The following is a 19,172-nucleotide window of genomic DNA, read 5'->3' on the forward strand; positions in this document are numbered from 1 at the left end:
GGCGCGGTAGAGCAGCTCTCCGGCGGCGGAGCCGTTGCCCCAGTCACGGTTGAATCCGAGGGAAGAACGGCTTATTGTTTGAAAAATAAAGCAACGATGTGGAAAGCTCCTTGCTGTCTTCAAAACATTGCTTTACTTGATACCTGTTGTGTTCTCTTGCTCGTTGCAAGGTATCCTGTTTGTTTTCCGTGTAGGTGGAGAGAGACAGTGAAAACTCTCCCTTTCTAAATTGCACGAAAAGCTGTAATTGTATTTGACTGCCCAGGTCTGTTACTTCTGTCAATCATCACATAGTGATGGTATATGAGTATCAGTTGTCATACTGAAGTAATCTTCAATTAGTGGCTAATCACACAGAAAACCCACAGTCTATATGTTCTGTGATAAGTCTCAGTTCCCTGAAAGGCAGGCAGCTGTTCTGCTTGTCTTACACTTGCTTATGCTAGTGAAGACTTGATTATCATTTGTTCTAAGGATTCAGTGCATTGGCATGGCAGCATGAATTGGTTCTGTAGTAGGCACATGGTAAGTGACATAGAAGAGAACCAGTCTCCAAAACATCAGCTGGTAGATGTTAGGAAACCGATCACCATCCCCTTCCACGTGTCTGACAGTTTGTATCTAGGCACAAGCAATTCTTCAGCTGTAAAAGGCTGTGACTGAGAATTCCAAAGTTGGTAAAGTTTGTGATAATGAATCTTAATTTTAGCTTTTGTCTTATTGCGCACACCCCCAGCTCCCAACTGCACATTTGTAATTCTCTTTAAAACCTGTCTGCTTTGGCTGTGTGTGAATTTGGAAGTGGGATACATAACTGTATTCTTCTGAGGAACTGTTCTCGATTTGGCTAATGCTACTGGCAAGTATGTTAAATACATAAACAGGGTCTCTTGATTATCTTTCATACAGAAAAAAAAAATACACATTGCTATATAAACCTGTGTTATTTGATGGTTTCTTTGTGGCATTACTAGTAAAAGAAGAACTGGGGAGGCCTTGAAAACTACATAGTTGTTCCAGATGAGTGGTACTTTTTGTATACATAGTCAAGAAGGTGTTATGCTTCAAGCCTTACAGTGTTTGAGGGAAGCAAGGGAGGGAGAGGGCTGAGTGTGTCATGAACACCAAGCATAGAAATTGGCATGTGCAAACCAACACAGCTTTCTGGGTTGTCTTGCTGGATTGTCAGATTTAGCATATGTTAATTTCCTTCTATCTGTTTTATGATTATTTAATCGTTAGTTGAGTAGTGCACACATTGTTTCATAAACTGTTATGGTATACAAAAAATTGAAAAGTTAAGGATGGATATTTATGTCACGTAAAGTGAATGAACACTACTAACAGTCAGATGACTGGAGTATAATTCTGCAGTTTTCTAACTGGAAAGGTTTTTTACCTTGACATAGTGCATTTTTTTTCCCCTCTAGTTTGCAAGTCATGTGGTCTCCGAAGATTTTCCATCCAGCCTGCCCAGCAGAAGAAGATTCCAAACCGGTATTTGGGGCAGCCCAGTCCCTTCACACATCCACACCTTCTCAAACCAGGTTAGGTTCAGGCCCTGTATAAGCCAATCATTGGTATTCTTTCTTGCCTCTGTTTTGCTGAGATGCCTAGGACATAGTATTGATTTGCTGCATCATACAGGTGTCTGTGATTTCAGCTGTTTATGATTATCTTCATTAGGCAGTAATTATATTTAGTAGTTCATTTCCTTGTCTAAGATGATACTGATTCCAAAAATAGGCTTCGCACGTTAGATTTTTACCTTTTTCTCATGGGGAGCTTGGTGTCACTGACTTCAGTGCTGCAGACCTTTCCTGGCAGTAGCATCTTGGGAGCTCATTGTCCTGCAAATACAATACAATTTATATTAAGGGGGAGTCCTCTGTGCAAGCTGAACTGCCAGAATGCTTCATACCGAATGTCTTGTGGGTCACAAAATAAAGGTGTCATTCAGAAAAGGAGATCAGGGAGAAGCTTGCTGAGAGATGGACACCACTTGTCTAAAAAGCATGCCCCCTTCAGAATAGTATTTAAGCCATGAGGAGAATGAAAAGAGACTTGTGGCTATAAAGTTAGAAGGTACTGATGAAAAGAGAGGCTGAGGTTGTGCAGTTTTATGAGATTAATGTAAATGAGCATGTAAATATGAGATGACCATGATCAAATCTAAAAAAAAAAATCGGAAGTAAAAATATATTCAAGAATATGTCCAGGAAAACATTATGGTTCTTTGTTTTTTTTCCATAGATAGGTATATAGAAGGAATATGAATAGCTATATAGAAAGATAGATATGTAGAAAGAATATGAATATATAACCATCACTTACATATTTAACTGTAGAATAATTCAGGTCAGAAGGGACCTCTGAAAGTTACTAGGTCCACCCTCTGCTCCATGCTGAACTAACTTCAATATTAGGTCAGTTTGCTCAGGGCACTCATTAACAGCTCATGGTAAATGAGGCTGACACTTTAAAAGTACTCACAGCTGAAATACCGGAGATTAATTCTAGCTGCCAATAGTAATTTTCCATTTAATAAAGGAGTGGTGTTTTCTTCAAAATTATACAATGTTGTCTTATTGCAATTATTGCTTTAAAAAGCAGATGCCTTTAAGGCAAAAAGAATTTCCAGGCCTTGAGTGAAAAGACAAATGAGATTCCCATGTTCTGCCCTACTGCAGCTTCTAAACTTCACTGGGATGTTTGTGATGGAAATGCAGTGGAGCATAGGAAATTTGCAGGATAATATTGCAGAAATATGGAGTCAGATTGCATTAAAACAGTTTCTATGTTTTTGTCATTTCTACATCTACATTTCTAGATCTACAGAGTAAACCAAATTTGGTGAGTTTCTTTTTTCCTTAACAACAACAAAAAAAACCCCAACTTTTACACCAAATAGGCGTTGGGGATGTATGATGTTGAACAGTTTAATGCAAATACAACATATGTGATTTTCTTAAACTCTCTTTTGTCAAGGAAAAACATTCTGGATAGAACTTCCCCCCTCCCATCTCACCCATGCAAGAATCCATTTACAATATAAGCAAAATTTCAATTTTCATTCTAGAATTGTCACTGCCTAATACATTAAAGTGGAACAAAAGATACAAAAGTAGAAAGCTAACAGTATGAAAATGCAATCAATGTTAAAATATGGTATTAGCCAAAGTACTGATTAAGGCTCATATATTAATTTAAATCACAGTTAAGGAGTCTCACATTTTTAAAAATACATACTTAAGCAGTTGTTTGTCGTTCTTTCAACTTCAGTCTGGTTTCGGTGAGTATCTTGATCACTGTACTTCGTATCCTTTGTGACTGGAGCAGTTTAAAATGTACTTCCATCTAAGAGATCATTTGTTTAGTTAGAGTCACTAGAAATATAGTATTTAACTTTGGAAAAATCTGAATTGTTAATTATTGAGAAAAGCTACATCTGCCCTGGAGAAGATTCCTTCTCTTAATTGGAGCCTGCTGCCAGCCTGCAGTTCGTGGTTTCTTTCTGCCTGGAGTCTTGTGACTGGTTAGACTCTGCGACCTCTGTGTTTCTGCCTGATCTCCCAGTATCTATAACACTCAATCCCCCCCTTATGGTTTACAACTTGTTACTTTATGAGTTGACTTAGTGTGTATTTGAGTAGACATTCTAGCTTTACCTGAGGAAATTAATGCTCAACCTCCGGAGGCAATTTTCTGTTCAATGTCCAGATGCTATAAAGCCCATTAGTTTTGGGCAATCAAAGTCCAGTTTGCCTTGCTCCTTCCCCTTTTTTTACATATCTTTCTGAAAACACCCATCTGTTATGGATGGTTATCTAAATCTACCAGGTTCTGTGATTTCTGCTTTTGCACAGAAATACAGAACAGAAAATAGGATTTGTTAAAATTGATTTTTGTCTTTGCATGACAGAGGAGCAGATGGAGTGAGGATGTGCAATAGGGATGGAAGCTGAAGAGATGCATGAGGGAGCAATGGAAAGGCTAATGAGGGACCACAACAAAGCCATGCATATGAAAAGCATCAGGGAGTAGGTGGGAATTGTGCATGCAACTAGTAAAATATCACAAATGCCTTGAATTTCTTGATCTGATTTGTTTTGTATTCATAGGAGAGGTAACCCCAGGCTTGTCACAGGTGGAATATGCTCTTCGCCGACACAAACTGATGGCATTGATCCAGAAAGAAGCCTGTGGCTGGGATGGATTGGATCACACAGTGATTCTGCTATCCAACCCCACATACTACATGAGCAATGACATCCCCTACGTTTTCCACCAGGACACTAACTTCCTGTACCTCTGTGGGTTCCAGGAGCCTGACAGCATCCTGGTGCTGCAGAGCATTCCTGGCAAAGCACTGCCCTCCCACAAATCCATACTTTTTGTGCCCCGGAGGGATCCAAACCGAGAGCTGTGGGACGGACCCAGATCAGGCACGGATGGGGCAATTGCTCTCACAGGAGTAGATGAAGCTTACACCATCGATGAGTTCAGGCACTTGGTGGCCAAGCTGAAAGGTAACAAAAAGTGGAGGGGGAATGAGATGAGATGTGGTTTGCAGGGTCTGAATGGTATGGGTTCGGAAGGTGGTCTGTGACAGCAATTCAAGACTGTCATGAACTTGGGGAGGTGCAGGGGGTATGACAGTAAGACAAAGGCAGTTGCTTCTTGAGGGTCACTTGTGGAAATGTGATTTTGAAGATAATAGTTTTTCCTCCCCTCCGAATTTCTTGTGTACCCCTGTAAATGCCAGTGTGCACATCTGTGAAACGTAAGGAACAGGATATGCAAGAGAGCATCGCAAGCTGTGTGACTGTTTTAGTCACACATATTGAGGCATATAGCCTCAATACTTATAATCCAGGGTGAATGCGTTATAAAATGAAGCTGAAGGCTTATGACAATATAAAAAGGGCAAGTGCATGTCGGATAACACACATAAACAGAGTGAATTCTGGAGTCTTAAATGCCGTCTTGGGTTCTAGTTGTTTTGTTTCAAAAAAGGATATATTGGAAATGGAAAAGTCACAGAAAGGGCAACAAGGATGATCAAAAATACGGAGTGTGTGTGATACACATGCTGGACAAATGTGCTCAGTTTGAAAAGGAGAAAACAGAAGGTAAGGCATAAGGGGTCTGTATGGTTATGGAAAGCACAGAGAGGATGTGTAGGAATGATTAGTTGCTATTTTTCATAATTTACAAACAAAGGGAATGCTGAATGAAATTATCACATGGCAGATTTTGACACCTTTTAAGGTTTGAGTTGTAGATCATTCATGGAAGGTTTGGAATGTCAAAAGTAATAATGGATTCAAAAGTTTTTAATTCTGTGGGGGAGAGGTCCATGAAAAGCAGTTAATCACTGTTATGAAGATGAAGCCTTGAAATGAAGAAACCAGAAGTGGGGAGGATGTGCTGAGGGAAATACTCTTTCATAAATGCCCAGTTTCTTAGAGACTTTTTGTAAGCACCTGCTAATGGCTGCTGTCACCAAAGGAGGACAGCCCAGGTAGGCATTAGCTGTGACTCAGCATGGCTTTTCTACTCGTTCCCATTTAAAATGCTCCAGTGGGGAGAATGTGGGTGCCAATTCTGATGTTTTAAATACATTTCCACATAGGTAAATATATTTGTCCTCAGTAAATTCACCTCTTAATGGCTGACAAAAGCGGTTGTTCCCCAAAAATCTTGTGAAATGTAGTTGATAATGACCCTGATTCCATGCGATGGGTGAAAGGTAGATTGCTTTACAGCATCAGGGGGGACGGGCTAAATGAGAGAATGACTCAGAACATGCACCACTGCAGTGTAATGGCTACATAGCTTACACAAGTGCAACTTCAATATGCAAACACTGAGTGGATCTGGGCAAGATACATATATTCAGTGATGATTGTAAAACCCAATATTTGCATAGAAGTGGGGATTTGTCAAATCTACAAGCTATGAATTGGTAACCTTCCACATTTTTAAGAGATAGCTAGTATCTTGTGACAGTGAAAGTCTATATGGTCTGTAAATGCAGATTCAGAGGAAATTAATTTCTCAAATATAGGAACAGGTCTAGTTTAGGGGGACTTGAGTGTGTTTGGTATGGGGAGGACATTTCTACATTTATTTTTGTCTGTGTCAGCTTTTGTTTTGTATTCCAGGAGAGTCAAACATTGTTTGGTACGACTTGACGAAACCAGTGCATACAGAGCTGCACTCTGACTACATGCAGGCCCTGGCTGAGATAAAAGCTCGGAACAAAAACCACATCCAGGGCATCCGACATCTAGTGCAAAACCTTCGTCTGATCAAATCTCCTGCAGAGATTGAAAGGATGAAGATAGCTGGACGGGTGACAGCAGAGGTATGGGATCACGTGCTCTCCAAATGAACTGGTGCATTCCTTTAAGAAGAAAGGGGACAGGGCTGTTGACGGGGTGACATGGGTTGGAAGTACAGCTTTGGTCTAATCTGTTACTGAACTGCTGTGTCTCAACCATCAGCTGGGCTCAGCTCCCTCCACATGTCAAGGAGAAACAGGAATATTGCTTGGATTACCTGCTTCTCTCAATTAGCGTAACTCCAGCAATGACAAGCCAGTAGCTGTTAGACTTTGTTTAAAAGCAATATCTACTCAGCAACAGGGGTAGCCTCTTCATGCTCTTCCCAGCTTCCCTCCTTCCCCACACCATTTTCTTTCCCGTTTATCCTGTTGATTTTGAGGAAACAGGATTTTTGTGAACACATTGCCTGTGTATGTCTCCATATTCCCCCTTCTCCCTCAGATACCTTTTGAACTCCGTGGCCAATTTTAAACAAATCTGACAGATACCTCAAATGCAATTATGTTTCTGTAAATATTTTTAAAATAGATAGCCACATAGAAAGGAGAGGTACAGCTTGTCCTTCTCTGAAGGAAAAGCTGCGTAAGGCACTCCTATTATGCGTGAGAGAATCCATAGGTGCAACAACTCCTAAAATGCCAACCCATGGGATCAGCTTCAATCATCTAATCCTTTTTAAAAAACTGGAGTCAATCAGCACCTAAATACAGTTTCATGGGAACAGAGCTTAATGGGTTCTAGTCTTGACAGCATTCTGCATTTTCAGCTGCCTCTGGTTCCTGTGTTCTTGGCCGGCTGATTTTAGGCCTTTCTCAGAAGACAGCAGGTAAAAAAAAAACAAACTTCCCTCAAGCTCAGGCTCCTTTGCTAACTGAAAGACCCTTCTTTTTCATAGGCTTTCACAGAGACAATGTTTGCCAGCAAATCCCCAGTGGATGAAGCTTTTCTGTATGCAAAGGTGAGTACTTCGTGGTTGGAGGTGAGATAGAAGGGGTGGATGTTGTTTATCCTTCCAGGAGAATAGAAATGTCAGATCTCTCTATAATATGCCTCCCACTGTGGCACATTTCTCCTTCACCCAACTCTTGTGGTTCCTAGGACATGCAGAAAAGTCAGTGTGAGGAATTCTTCAGCTGTGCTTCCCGTAACCTTATTGAAGGAACATAGTGGTTGTCTAAGCTTATCTGCTGTTGATGTCTTTTTCTACTGTATTTAAATACAAAACAGAATCACAGAATCACAGGTTGGAAGGGACCTCAGGGATCATCTAGTCCAACCTTTCTAGGAAGAGCACAGTCTAGACAAGATGGCCCAGCACCCTGTCCATACAACTCTTGAAGGTGTCCAGCGTGGCCGAGTCAACCGCTTCCCTGGTTGGCTGTCCTCAGTGTCAAAAATCTCCCTCTGGTGTCCAATCGGAATCTCCCCAAGAGCAATTTGTGTCCATTCCCCCTTGTCCTCTCCATGTGAATCTGTGTAAAAAGGGAGTCTCCATCTTCTTTGTAACTACCCCTTAAGTACTGGTACACAGTGATGAGATCCCCCCTGAGCCTTCTTTTCTCAAGGCTGAACAAACCCAGTTCTCCCAGCCTATCCTCATATGGCAGCTTCCCAGTCCTTTGATCATCTTGGTGGCCCTTCTCTGGACCTCTTCCAGCCTGTCCACATCCTTTTTGTACAGTGGGGACCAGAACTGTACACAGTACTCCAGGTGTGGCCTGACAAGCGCTGAGTAGAGTGGGATAATGACTTCTTTCTCTCTGCTGGCAGTGCCCTTTTTGATGCAACCCAGCATCCTGTTGGCCTGCTTGGCCGCAGCAGCCCACTGTTCGCTCATGTTGAGCTTTCTGTCCACCAGCTACTCTCCAGCCAGGTGGACCCCAGTCTGTGCTGCACTCCTGGATTATGTTTTCCGAGGTGCGTGATCTTACACTTTTCCTTATTGAACTTCATAAGGTTCTTGCTGGCCCACTCCTCCAGCCTATCCAGATCTCCCTGCAGAGCAGCTCTCCCTTCTGGAGTGTCTACTTCCCCACTCAACTTGGTGTCATCAGCAAACTTCATCAGGCTACACTTGATGCCGTTATCCAGATCACTTATAAAGATGTTGAATAACATTGGGCCCAATATCAATCCCTGGGGGACTCCACTTGTGACAGGTTGCCACTTGGAAAAGGAGCTATTAATCACCACCGTTTGGGTGCGGCCTGTCAGCCAGTTCCCCACCCGCTGCACAGACCACTTGTCTAGGCCCTAACACATCAATTTCTCCAGGAGGAGACTATGGGGGACTGTATCAAAGGCCTTGGAGAAGTCCAGGTAAACAATGCCCACCACCCGTCCCATGTCAACCAGGCAAGTCACTTTGTCATAGAAGGCCACCAGGTTTGTCAAGCACGATCTGCCTTTAGAGAAGCCATGTTGGCTTTTCCCAATCACATCCTTCAATTGACTTGTGATGGCCTCCAGGAGGATTCGTTCCATAACTTTTCCAGGGATTGAAGTAAGGCTGATGGGCCTATAGTTACCCAGATCCTCCCTTGAGCTCTTCTTGTAGATAGGGGTAACATTTGCCTTCCTCCAGTCCTCTGGGACATCCCCCGTCCTCCATGACTTCTCAAAGATTATGGAGAGTGGCCTCGCGATGATGTCAGCAAGCTCTCTCAACACCCTCGGGTGGACGGCATCAGGGCCCATTGATTTGTGGGGTCAAGCTCCTGTAGTAGTTCATGTACTAACTCTTCCTTCACCGATGGTGGGTTGGTGTTTGGTTCAATTGGCAATTTTGTTCCCAAAGCCTGGGACCCTACAGTGCTGGTAAAGACCGAGGTGAAGAAGGTGTTGAGGACCTCTGCCTTTTCTGCATCATTGGTGATTGATTCTCCTTTTCTGTTTAACAGTGGGCCTATGTTTTCCTTGTTTTTCTGCTTGTGGTTGACATGTCTGAAGAAACCTTTCTTGTTATTTTTTTATCTCTACAGCCAGTTTCAATTCAAATTGGGCTTTTGCTTTTCTGACTGCGTCTCTGCACTCTCTGGCTATGCCCTTGTAGTTCTCGGTGGATAATCCTCCACTTCTCCATTTCTGGTGTGCTTCCCTTTTGGATTTGAGTAGACCTGCTAAACCTGCTAAACAATCAGAGATACAGTATTACCTTATTCTATAACACAATTCTATTCTACAGAATTTCAGTAGTTATAACACCTGTTTGTAAAGCCTGCTTCTCTTGACTCTAGCCTCTTAGTACATCGGATTACCACAGCTGTCTTGAAGCAGTGTAGACGCCTCTCAGTCACAAAATAAAGACAAATTGGCCTGCACATTTAGTAAGGAGTTTTGTCAGGAATTGCAGAGAGATGCCTGTTTGAGAAACATCAGCAGGATTTGACCCTTTGTTATGACATGGATGGATCTGTGCTGACATGGCACTGAGAAGCAGTACTGACTTCTAAAGAAAATTATTTTAATTAAAGTATATTTTACAGATCAATTTTTCACTCCAGATCAGGACCGTAAAACCTATTTTCGGTCATGTAGGCATCCTGGAGTGTTCCGTGCCATGTGGTTTTGTTGATTATAGAAAAGACAGGTTATTAATATGTTGAGGGTATAGATGGCCTTTATAGATGTAAGTTTATTCATTTCCATGCTTTCATCAGCTTCATCACTCAAGAAAGGTGAAGGTCTTGAGGCTGACAGTGCTTTATTTTTTTACGTTTTCCCTCGGACGTCATAGTAGTGCATGCTTTCAAACCTTAGTTCAACAGAGTCATGAAAATAGATTCTGCTGTAAATATGCTGGTACTTCATAATTTTAAAAGACGGTAACAAAACATGACTGTTGTCATGCAAATATTTAGGATCTTTGAAAATTCGCAATGTCGTATGGCAACTAAGAGCATTACTTTATATAAGAACAAATCCTCACCTGGATTTATGACAATGTAATGAATGTTATATACAGCATTGAACAGCTTGCACCAGAAACAGCTTCCATGAGACCAGAGGCAGGCTTAAAACACTCTCTTGAAAGTGGATAGTTCTGTATTCTTTTTCTCCATTGTTCTTGGAAAAACTTCAAGGCTGCTTTTGTTTAGTGAACTCACTTTACAGTTTCACTTTGTATTGTACAAATTAAGAGAACAGTTGTAGGACATGAATTATAATAGCCCCAGGGCAGTTAGTCACCTGAATCAGCATTAACAGTCTCCTTTTTGAATTGGTATTCCAGTTTGAATTCGAGTGCCGGGCTCGTGGTGCTGACATCTTGGCATACCCCCCTGTTGTTGCTGGTGGCAACAGATCAAACACTTTGCACTATGTGAAGAACAATCAGCTCATCAAGGTAAACCATATGCTCTCTACTAACTTAAAATGCAGTGCTGTGACACACTGTCCCCATATGTGTCCCCTGGCCACTCTTTGTTTTGACTGATCAAATCAAAACACTTAAATATATATTTTCAAGTGAGCAAGGGAAAGAAATCCTGCCCTGGTTAGTTTTACTGTTAGTGACAGATTAACTTCACTCCGTTTAGCCTCTTTCTCTCCCCTTTGCACTTGCTGCAAGTGTTTTATGATCAGTGGAAGGACTTACAAACAAGCTTGCAAATAACTTCATTTAGCGAGCTTGTCTGCTGCCACACCATGTGCAACAGTGTGCGGTGCTGGGTGGGTTGCTAACCTCAAAAGAGGGACCGCTGCACCAGACACAGAGAAGGTACCGTGGGGCGTCTTCTGCTGTCGCTTGCATTGCTTAGCCTTGCTTTGCAACCTAAGGTGCAATAGCGCATTCCTGCTCTGGCGAAGCTGAAAAGCATTTTGGACTCCATGTAGGCCAGCAAAGCAGGGAAGGGGAACAAGGAGGGAAAGGATCAGCGTTCAATGTTGAGAGGCACATTAAATGGCTGTAGGTAAATTAACGTGTCTTCTTGTATTCTGAAAATTTGCATTGTTGAATTAAACCCTCTCCAGCTTTCCTGACAATACGCCTTTAGATCCAGATAAGTATTTTCAGGAGCAGTATTCCCCCACTGCTCTACTCATGATTCACTTTTCAGAGGAGCATGTTTTTCCTCTCTTAATGCAGGGTGAAACTTTCCCACTAGCATTGTCTTTTCTTGAAGCTGGCATGCTAGCAGACCTTGAAATGATCTGCAGAGACAGACATACAAAAGATATGACAGGCTGCTTTTGGCAGAAAGAAGCCTTCTTTGTTGTACTGTCATCCAAGGTCAGGCGTGCTCATGTAACTATAGTTGCTTCTGTTAAAGTTGTTCAGTTAAACGACTGTCACTTGTTTTATTTCAAATCTGTTAAGTAGGAGGTTAAACCTGTAAACTTGACTCTTTCTTTTCCTTTATGTGCTACTTCCTACGGATCTTGTTGCCAAATAGTCTAACAAAGTGTCTGATATGGAAGGTATCTGAAGGCTGCTTATGGCCTCATGTAGACTTCATGCAGTCTGACACTTAGTGGACTCAGCTTCAAAGAAAGAGGACAAGATGCATGACATAAGGCACTTACTGGACAATCAAACCACAGGCTGAATTCCCTTAGCCAATAAATTGTTACTTAGCTTGGTTAATGGCTTGGAAGAGGGCAGATGCTATAATTTCATATTTTACTTAAAGAATTGAACCAGCTATTCTGAAAAATTTAAAAATACAATTTAAATGGATAGTTAATGGCCTGTCTATTCAGCAGAATAGTGAGATCTGCTCACTGCTAGTTTATCTACTGTGTAAGCGTTCGTGGCACTTAACTGTACACAACGATAGTAGCTAGCACTGGAAGTAGTGCTAGCAGTGGAATTCTGCTCCTTATTTTTTTCCCTTAATGCGCTAGAATTATTCATTGTCATTCCACATCATGGCTGCTGGCACAGTCACAGATCCGTGGACTGAACCTCTATAAAAGGCCTTGGATTACATGTAGTGTAAATCCATAGAGAATTTAATCCAAACTTTTTATAGATCTCACTGCTCTATTTGTTGTTAGCCCCTTAAACGAGGGAAAGCAAGGCAGTGATTTTGTTCCTGGCCCTTTGTCTTCTTTATGTTGCTTTTTGGAAGATGTGCAGTCAGTGATTTAATTGACATGGAACAGTTTTGCTGAAGTGAATGGGAGGTTCACATCTCCAAAAGTTTTTTTTTTTCATCACCAGATAGATTCAGAGGCATATCTTAGAGCGGTCAGGAAAGTCCCAGAAGAGAACAGGGAAGATGATACAAGCTATTCAGTAGTGCATTTACAGTAGTCACTGTCAGGGAAGTGATTTTGCTGGGTCCTCCTACCTTGTGACAAAGCTAAATCTTTAGCTGTTAGTGATCTTGTGGGGAGCTCAGAAATCTGTTTTTGTTGCAAAGCACTTCTGTCTCAGTCACTAGCAGAGGACTTCTGGTGAAAGGAGTCACTGGTGTAATTTGCTGGAGTAAGCGATCCAGGTGTGTATGGGACTGAGTCTCAGAGCACAGAATAGTTAAGAAAAATGTCTTTTTTCACTCCAGAGTGTTTGCAGATCAGTGTCTTAAGAGTTAGGTGGTAGATAAGCATAACAGTCAGAGACCACCTTGCAGAGAAACTATCCAACTAGAATAGCCTATTTATAACCAGTAGCACCTGGGGTGTTGTTCTGCAAAAGGAATTCACATCTCTGCATCTGCTTTGCAAAAATAAATACATAATCTCCTTTCCTGCTATCAGACAGAAAAATCAATTCTGTTAATAGCCAGACTGACCCACAGGGCATTTTTTCTTATTATTCTCCAGGATGGTGAACTGGTCTTGCTAGATGGTGGATGTGAGTCTTCCTGCTACGTAAGCGACATCACACGTACCTGGCCTGTCAATGGAAGGTATGCTGCAATAAGGCTGTTTTGAAGAACTTTGAGAAGCTCTTAAATAATTGATGGATTGAGTGTATGTGTGTTTAATCTCCATTTGAGTAGTTTTAACATGTCCCATTCTGTGGTTCTTCAGAGTAATCAAATTATATAAACTAATCTTTCAGCATGAGAAGCTGTATTCCCTACTGCCTCATTAATTACTGCATGAATATGTGTGATTACTGCTATTTTCAGCTATTACAGGATGCTTAAAGTGCAGAGAGGGCTTTTGTGCATTCAGCTGTGGCTGACTCTGGCTGTGTGTAAGAAAACAGGAGTTTAGTTGACCTGTACATGGGTCTGTCAGTTTTGAATTTGCTGGCGTCGTGTCCCTATGATTGTGTGTTTGATTCTTGTACATTTTGGCTCAAGTGCATTATTTTTCCTGCAGTAACTTTGCCTTGCTTTGCCTTGGGGTTAGGTTGTCAGCTGAGAAATGCTGCCTCTACCCAGTGCACTGAAGGGCATGTTGCGGTGCCTTGTATGGCATTTCATATAAGGAGCAGTTGCTTTCCTTTCTGACTTTCCCTGCTCTAACATTGAACGGAATCTGCCCCCAAAATAGGTTCTAGGTGGGGGTTTAACTGTGAGAAATGTCCTTTGTTCCTCTTCTCAATGGTTTTCAGGTTCACCAAACCCCAAGCAGAACTATACCAGGCTGTCCTGGATATCCAGAAGTCCTGCCTGAGCCTCTGCTCTCCAGGCATGAGTCTAGAAAATATCTATAGCCTCATGCTGAGCCTTATTGGACAGAAGCTGAAAGAGCTGGGGATCCTAACAAGCAGCATCACTGAGAGCCACTTCTTCAAGGTACTTGAAGTTTCTTTTCCTCCAGCTTCCCCCACCAGGCCTGACTGTTTTCTCCTTGGGTTATGATAGTGGCTTTAGTTTGGCTCAGAAAAGTGCTTTTGAGATTAATCTTCTGATTGTCCCCATTCATTATGCTTTAATTCATGTGGGCTGGTCTCAGCACAGGGCTGGATATCTGTCAGGCAAGGCTAAACCTGAAGATGTGTTTCAACCATTCAGCGCACAATTTGGTCTGAAGTTAACCCTTCAGTCTTATATGACCGTAGTGTGAATATGTGTTCCTCAACACTTATTGTTTCACTCTGTAGATCCACTCCTGTTGGTCTGCACTAATGGGTGTAGTTGCAGCTGTAGAGTACAGACAGTCTGAAGGGACCTAGAGAGATGTTTGCACTAACCCAAAATTCTGGTCCAGGGCTGGCTGGGAGCAGTTAGACATAGTTTTGTGATCTGTTTAACATAGCATAAAGCTGCCACTGAAAGGTGCAGCCCATTCTTCTTAGTCATTCCACCTGCTGCCTCTTCTGCACCATTTTGTGTCTGCCTTAGAGTTAAACCTACAGATAAAATAAGATTGGTTTGCAGTTAGAGAAGTTTATCCAGTCCCACTTACTGCAAACCTGCATGATTGCTGATGCCAATACAAGAAAAGATGGCGGAACCAGGTGACAGAACTATCCCTTTGGAAGCAGGACAGATTTCTGCCAGATTTAATTGTCCTACAGTGTCAGTGCAGTAACAGCACAAGTTCTCGCCTGTGAACAGAGGCTATCGTGCCAGTTTCTCTCAGCAGGCGGCAGCACAGCCAGATGAGAGCAGCATCTATCTGCAGCTCACTCCCCAGTGAATGTGAGGAGCGTGGGGCCGTGGAGAATTAGCTCCTTGATTCTTCCTGTCAAGAAGCTACTCTCTGGCGGGAGGGGGATTAGGATGATGCAGGGGGAGCTGGTCTCAGTGCCCTGTAGAAGTGCATTAAAATCCTGCTGTAGCTCCTGAGTGAAATCGGCACCGCATCCACTCTGTTGTGCATAGAAGACCTCTTTGCCACATCACATAGCAGCTGTATCAGCTGCTGCCAGTTGTCAGGGTCTGCTGATGGGAACAATGCAGGGCTTGGATGTTTAAGGGATGAAAGGGTTGGGACAGCAAAGCTCAGTGAGCCGAAGACTGAAGTCTTGCCTGGCTTGCTGAGGTGGTGGTGGGCTTGGGCTGTTCTTTTCAGTAAGGGAGAAAGGCAGCCAGCAATATGCTCATAATAGGCACCTGCTACTCGTTGGTTTTGAGGGCCGTCCTGTTCTGGTAAACGGAAGACAGCCCCTGGTGACATAGTCACGGCAGTAAGATTGCTAGTTAAGCACATTATTATGTCTCTTCTCCCCTTCTTTTGTATTGGAACAAGAGGTTGGGCTGTGTTTAACTGCCTCTGTGACACTTGCTTTGTCTTCTGCTAGGCTGTTCGAAAGTACTGCCCACATCATGTGGGCCATTACTTGGGCATGGATGTTCATGATACCCCAGATATGTCCCGATCGCTCCCACTCCAGCCAGGCATGGTGATAACCATTGAACCAGGTAAAAAGATACGTAGTCAGTTGTGGACAAAAGCGTGCAGCACTGAGGATAACGGTCTTGCTTTCAGTAGTTACTTGGTCCCTCGGACCAGAGCATTCAGGTACTTCCTGGTGAAGCTGAAAATTATTACAGTATTGAAAAACCTTAAATTATTCCCCTCCCAAAGTCATTACAGTTTTAGAAAACCCTATTTCCCTCCCAAACACAGCCAAGGTAACAAATTGTGGGAGTAAACTCTTGATAATGATGGAGCGTGGTGCAGAGAAGCAGGGTCAATTCACTTGTGCTGTGTTTTATTTTACTGTGACTACACTACTACCAGTCACTGGTAGTGGAAGTCTCAAGCATTGCAGTCTGCAATTACAGGCATTCACAACTTAGCTTTGCAAATTAGGCATTTCAGGATGAATCTTTCTTTCTGCTTGTCACTGGATTTGGAGCTGTCAGCTGGAAATTGATATTTAAAGCTTAGCTCGCTCTCTCTCTATTCAGAACATTGTTAAAGTCATCATTGTGAACATGGCATTGAGAGCAAGGAGTGCAGAAAGGCCAGCTGTACTTGTGGAAGTTTTGATTACCATGCTAGTGTCTGTAGGCACTGAGGGACACTTTGTTTCCCACCAACTGCCATGAGTGAGGGGAAAGAGAGTAGTTTTTCTTATTAAAAATTTTCAGGATCAGACTCACGTTATGTTGCTGAAAATCCAATCCTGCTTTCATGGTGGTGCAATAAGGGAACGGTGTTGTTATGGAGAGTGTTGTGTGTTTTAATTCCCTTCCTTCTTTCAGGCATTTACATCCCTGAGGATGACATGGGTGCCCCAGAGAGGTTTCGTGGCATTGGTGTGCGCATTGAGGATGATGTTGTGATAACAGACGATGTGCCTCTCATCTTGTCTGCTGACTGTCCCAAGGAGATCTACCACATCGAGCAGATCTGTGGCCGCAGCTCATGATGCTCCTTCTCTGCCTCTTTCACCCTCCTCGGGAAATGCAGTCCTCCAGGGATGCTGATCCCTGTAGCTGGCTGTAGTTATCAAGTGATGGAGGGTGTGGACAGTTGTTTCCAAGACTGGGGCTGGGAAGGGGAATGCAAAAAGCTCGGATACTGGGGGATGAAAAAGCAAAGCAGCCTTTTCTGTGTGCATTTTCCTTCTGATGTCATCAGTGCTGATGTTGAGCTGTTGTAGGACAAGGGGGTGGGATTCATCTCTCTGCTTTGTAGATCGATCTGTCCTGGTGCCCTTGGAAGGGTGAATTTTGTCAGTGTATTTTTGAAGAGTCAGCCCTGTGGCGAGTCTCAAGTCTTTATATGACTTTAAATACGAATTTAAAGTAATTATTTAAAATTCTGAGGGCAAGATCACAGCTGCCTTTTGGGTTTTGCCAAGTGCAGTCAATAACTAATGCTCTGTGATAGTATTTTTGAGGCAGCTGCAATTGTGATTAGGGGCTAGGAGGGCTGAGGAGTAAAGAGAAGAGTTGTCTTCCCTCAACATCAGCATACCACTCAGGCATTGTATGCAGTAGTAAATACACCCACTGGAGGCAAACATTGTGTTCGTGTATTTTCTGAAAATATTTTGACAATCAGCTATTTAACATGCCTGAAAAATGCCTCTCATCAGTGCATCTTCTTTTGTTTTTATGCTCGCTGTTGCATCACATCATCTTACTTCCTTTCTGATGGTAGCTTTCAGTATTTTTCATCTGTTATTCTCAGTTTTCTTTTTTTTTCTCCCTTCTCTTCCTATATTGTCTACTTTTGACCCACTATAATGTCACTGCTTCATCATCTTCCCCGGTTTGCCCTAATTCCCCACAGTGAATGTAGTCAGAAGCATGTGGGGAGGTAGTTTGGGTTCCTGAGTTCGACCTCTGGCTCTGTTGCTGTGTGACCTGTAGTGAAATCTGTGCTTTTTTCTCTTATTTTTTTTTCCTTTTCTGTATTTCATTTCACTTAGTGAAGGCCAAATGGACAGTCTCTTGCATCTCTCACTGCTTTATATGGGAGCTGGGTGCATGCACTGGGGTTTGAATTTGGCACTTGAAAGGCAGCCAAGACATGCCATATTTCATTTTTTAAACATGATGAAAAGTAAATGCTTCTACAGAGTTTAGTGTATCAAGTTTCACCTAGTTAAGAGAATCTGCTAATCTTTGATGGAAGCCTTTGTCAGATGCTCATGCATTACAGTGATATACGTACAGTGTAAATTGTTAGAAGGAAGGCTTGTTAAGTGTGGACACAGAACTGGTGAATACTTTTGATGTTCTGATCTGTAACACGTTTTTGTTCCAGTTACACCTGTTCGAGCCGTGTCAACTGGGACAAATCTTGGATTTTGGAACTATATATGCAGCTAAAAATAACATTAACCTGAGAGCTACATGTGTGTGCTGATCTGCACATCTGCCCATGTACCTAACAGAGTTAATAACTGTATTTACTGTAAATAAGCCTTTGAAATACATATTAAAAAGCTATTTTTAAAATAAAACCATTTGTAGAAAGTAATTTCTTGGGCTGTCGAGTTGCATGGCTGTATAATAGATATAAGCACCTCCAGAAAGAGGATTATTTTTTCAGGGAGATTTTTAAGTTATCTGTAACCTATCTTGGACTTTAAATAACATTGTCAAATGCAGGCACATACCAGTTCCTACTCCTCTCAGGAAAATCCTGTAACTTGCAAGCGCCAATAGATCTTAGGAATGTTGCGGATGAATGTTTCTGTCAGTAAAAACGTGTTTGTGACTCTGTTGAGCGGAGAGTGATGGATCCACTAGGGCTGCTGTGCTCGACCATGCTAAGTGTGGCTGATGTAGGATGTGCATTGCTCCATATTCTGTAATTTGTCCACAGTGTTCAGCCATTTCTTCAGCATAAACTGCTGCTAATGTTTTGAATCTGTTTCATGTAAAGAGGAGTGCGTTTTGCAGAATGTATTACATTTGAGTCTTACCAACCTAAATTTTTGAAGGCTTTTTCTCACTTGTTGCAGAGGTGGATGATCAGCGTTATCATCTGGGACCTACACACATGCTGCAGTGTCCCTTGAATACAACCAAATCCATGAAAATTTTATATGACCTTCGTCAAGAAACTCTAAGAAATCCCTTCTTCAGCTCCACGTACCTGTGGCCTACCTGCCCAGTCACCAATCGCACACTGCCAGATTTACTGTCTGTCTCTGCCATGGAAGAGATTCCTGGCTTCAACCACTTGGGTGCAGGAGCAGCTCTCAGTGGCAGCACAAATTGCCAGCTGCTTGATGAGGGCGTTGATGGGATCACTGGAATCGAAAGAGGAACTGAGGTATACGCAAGGTCACTTGGGGAGAGGTTTTACTGCTACTGTGGCACAGGTCTTAAGGGCATCGGAGTAAAAGAGAAAATGAGAGCCAGCCACCCGTACGGAGAAGCTGCTTTGCTTTCAGCAGAAGCCCAGGAGGCTTTTCTTGGCTTTCCCGTTTCACGTTCTACCAGGGGCCTGCTTTGCCTTGCAGAGAACTAGTTAGTAGTAAAGTCCTGTTGTTAAAGTATGGTCTGA

General features: G+C 42.5%; 1 protein-coding gene across 2 annotated transcripts in view; it reads left to right on the forward strand.

Moving 5' to 3' along the window:
• The window catches only part of XPNPEP3 (X-prolyl aminopeptidase 3), an 18,504-nt gene extending 384 nt beyond the window's left edge, over positions 1-18,120 (forward strand). Inside the window, exons 2-10 of one of the 2 annotated variants that reach the window (XM_075077993.1) lie at positions 1,431-1,547; positions 4,122-4,529; positions 6,168-6,370; positions 7,246-7,308; positions 10,582-10,695; positions 13,122-13,207; positions 13,864-14,047; positions 15,499-15,619; positions 16,409-18,120. In XM_075077993.1, coding sequence (XP_074934094.1) covers positions 1,431-1,547; positions 4,122-4,529; positions 6,168-6,370; positions 7,246-7,308; positions 10,582-10,695; positions 13,122-13,207; positions 13,864-14,047; positions 15,499-15,619; positions 16,409-16,575 — 1,463 coding nt within the window. In that variant the 3' untranslated portion in view covers positions 16,576-18,120. Of the gene's footprint in view, positions 1-1,430; positions 1,548-3,953; positions 4,045-4,121; positions 4,530-6,167; positions 6,371-7,245; positions 7,309-10,581; positions 10,696-13,121; positions 13,208-13,863; positions 14,048-15,498; positions 15,620-16,408 lie in introns of those variants that run through there. The other variant, XM_075078002.1, reaches the window with a different exon arrangement.
• The last annotated feature ends 1,052 nt before the right edge of the window (positions 18,121-19,172 follow it).

The sequence above is a fragment of the Phalacrocorax aristotelis genome, chromosome 1, assembly GCF_949628215.1.
Source record: "Phalacrocorax aristotelis chromosome 1, bGulAri2.1, whole genome shotgun sequence".
NCBI classification, from domain to species: domain Eukaryota; kingdom Metazoa; phylum Chordata; class Aves; order Suliformes; family Phalacrocoracidae; genus Phalacrocorax; species Phalacrocorax aristotelis.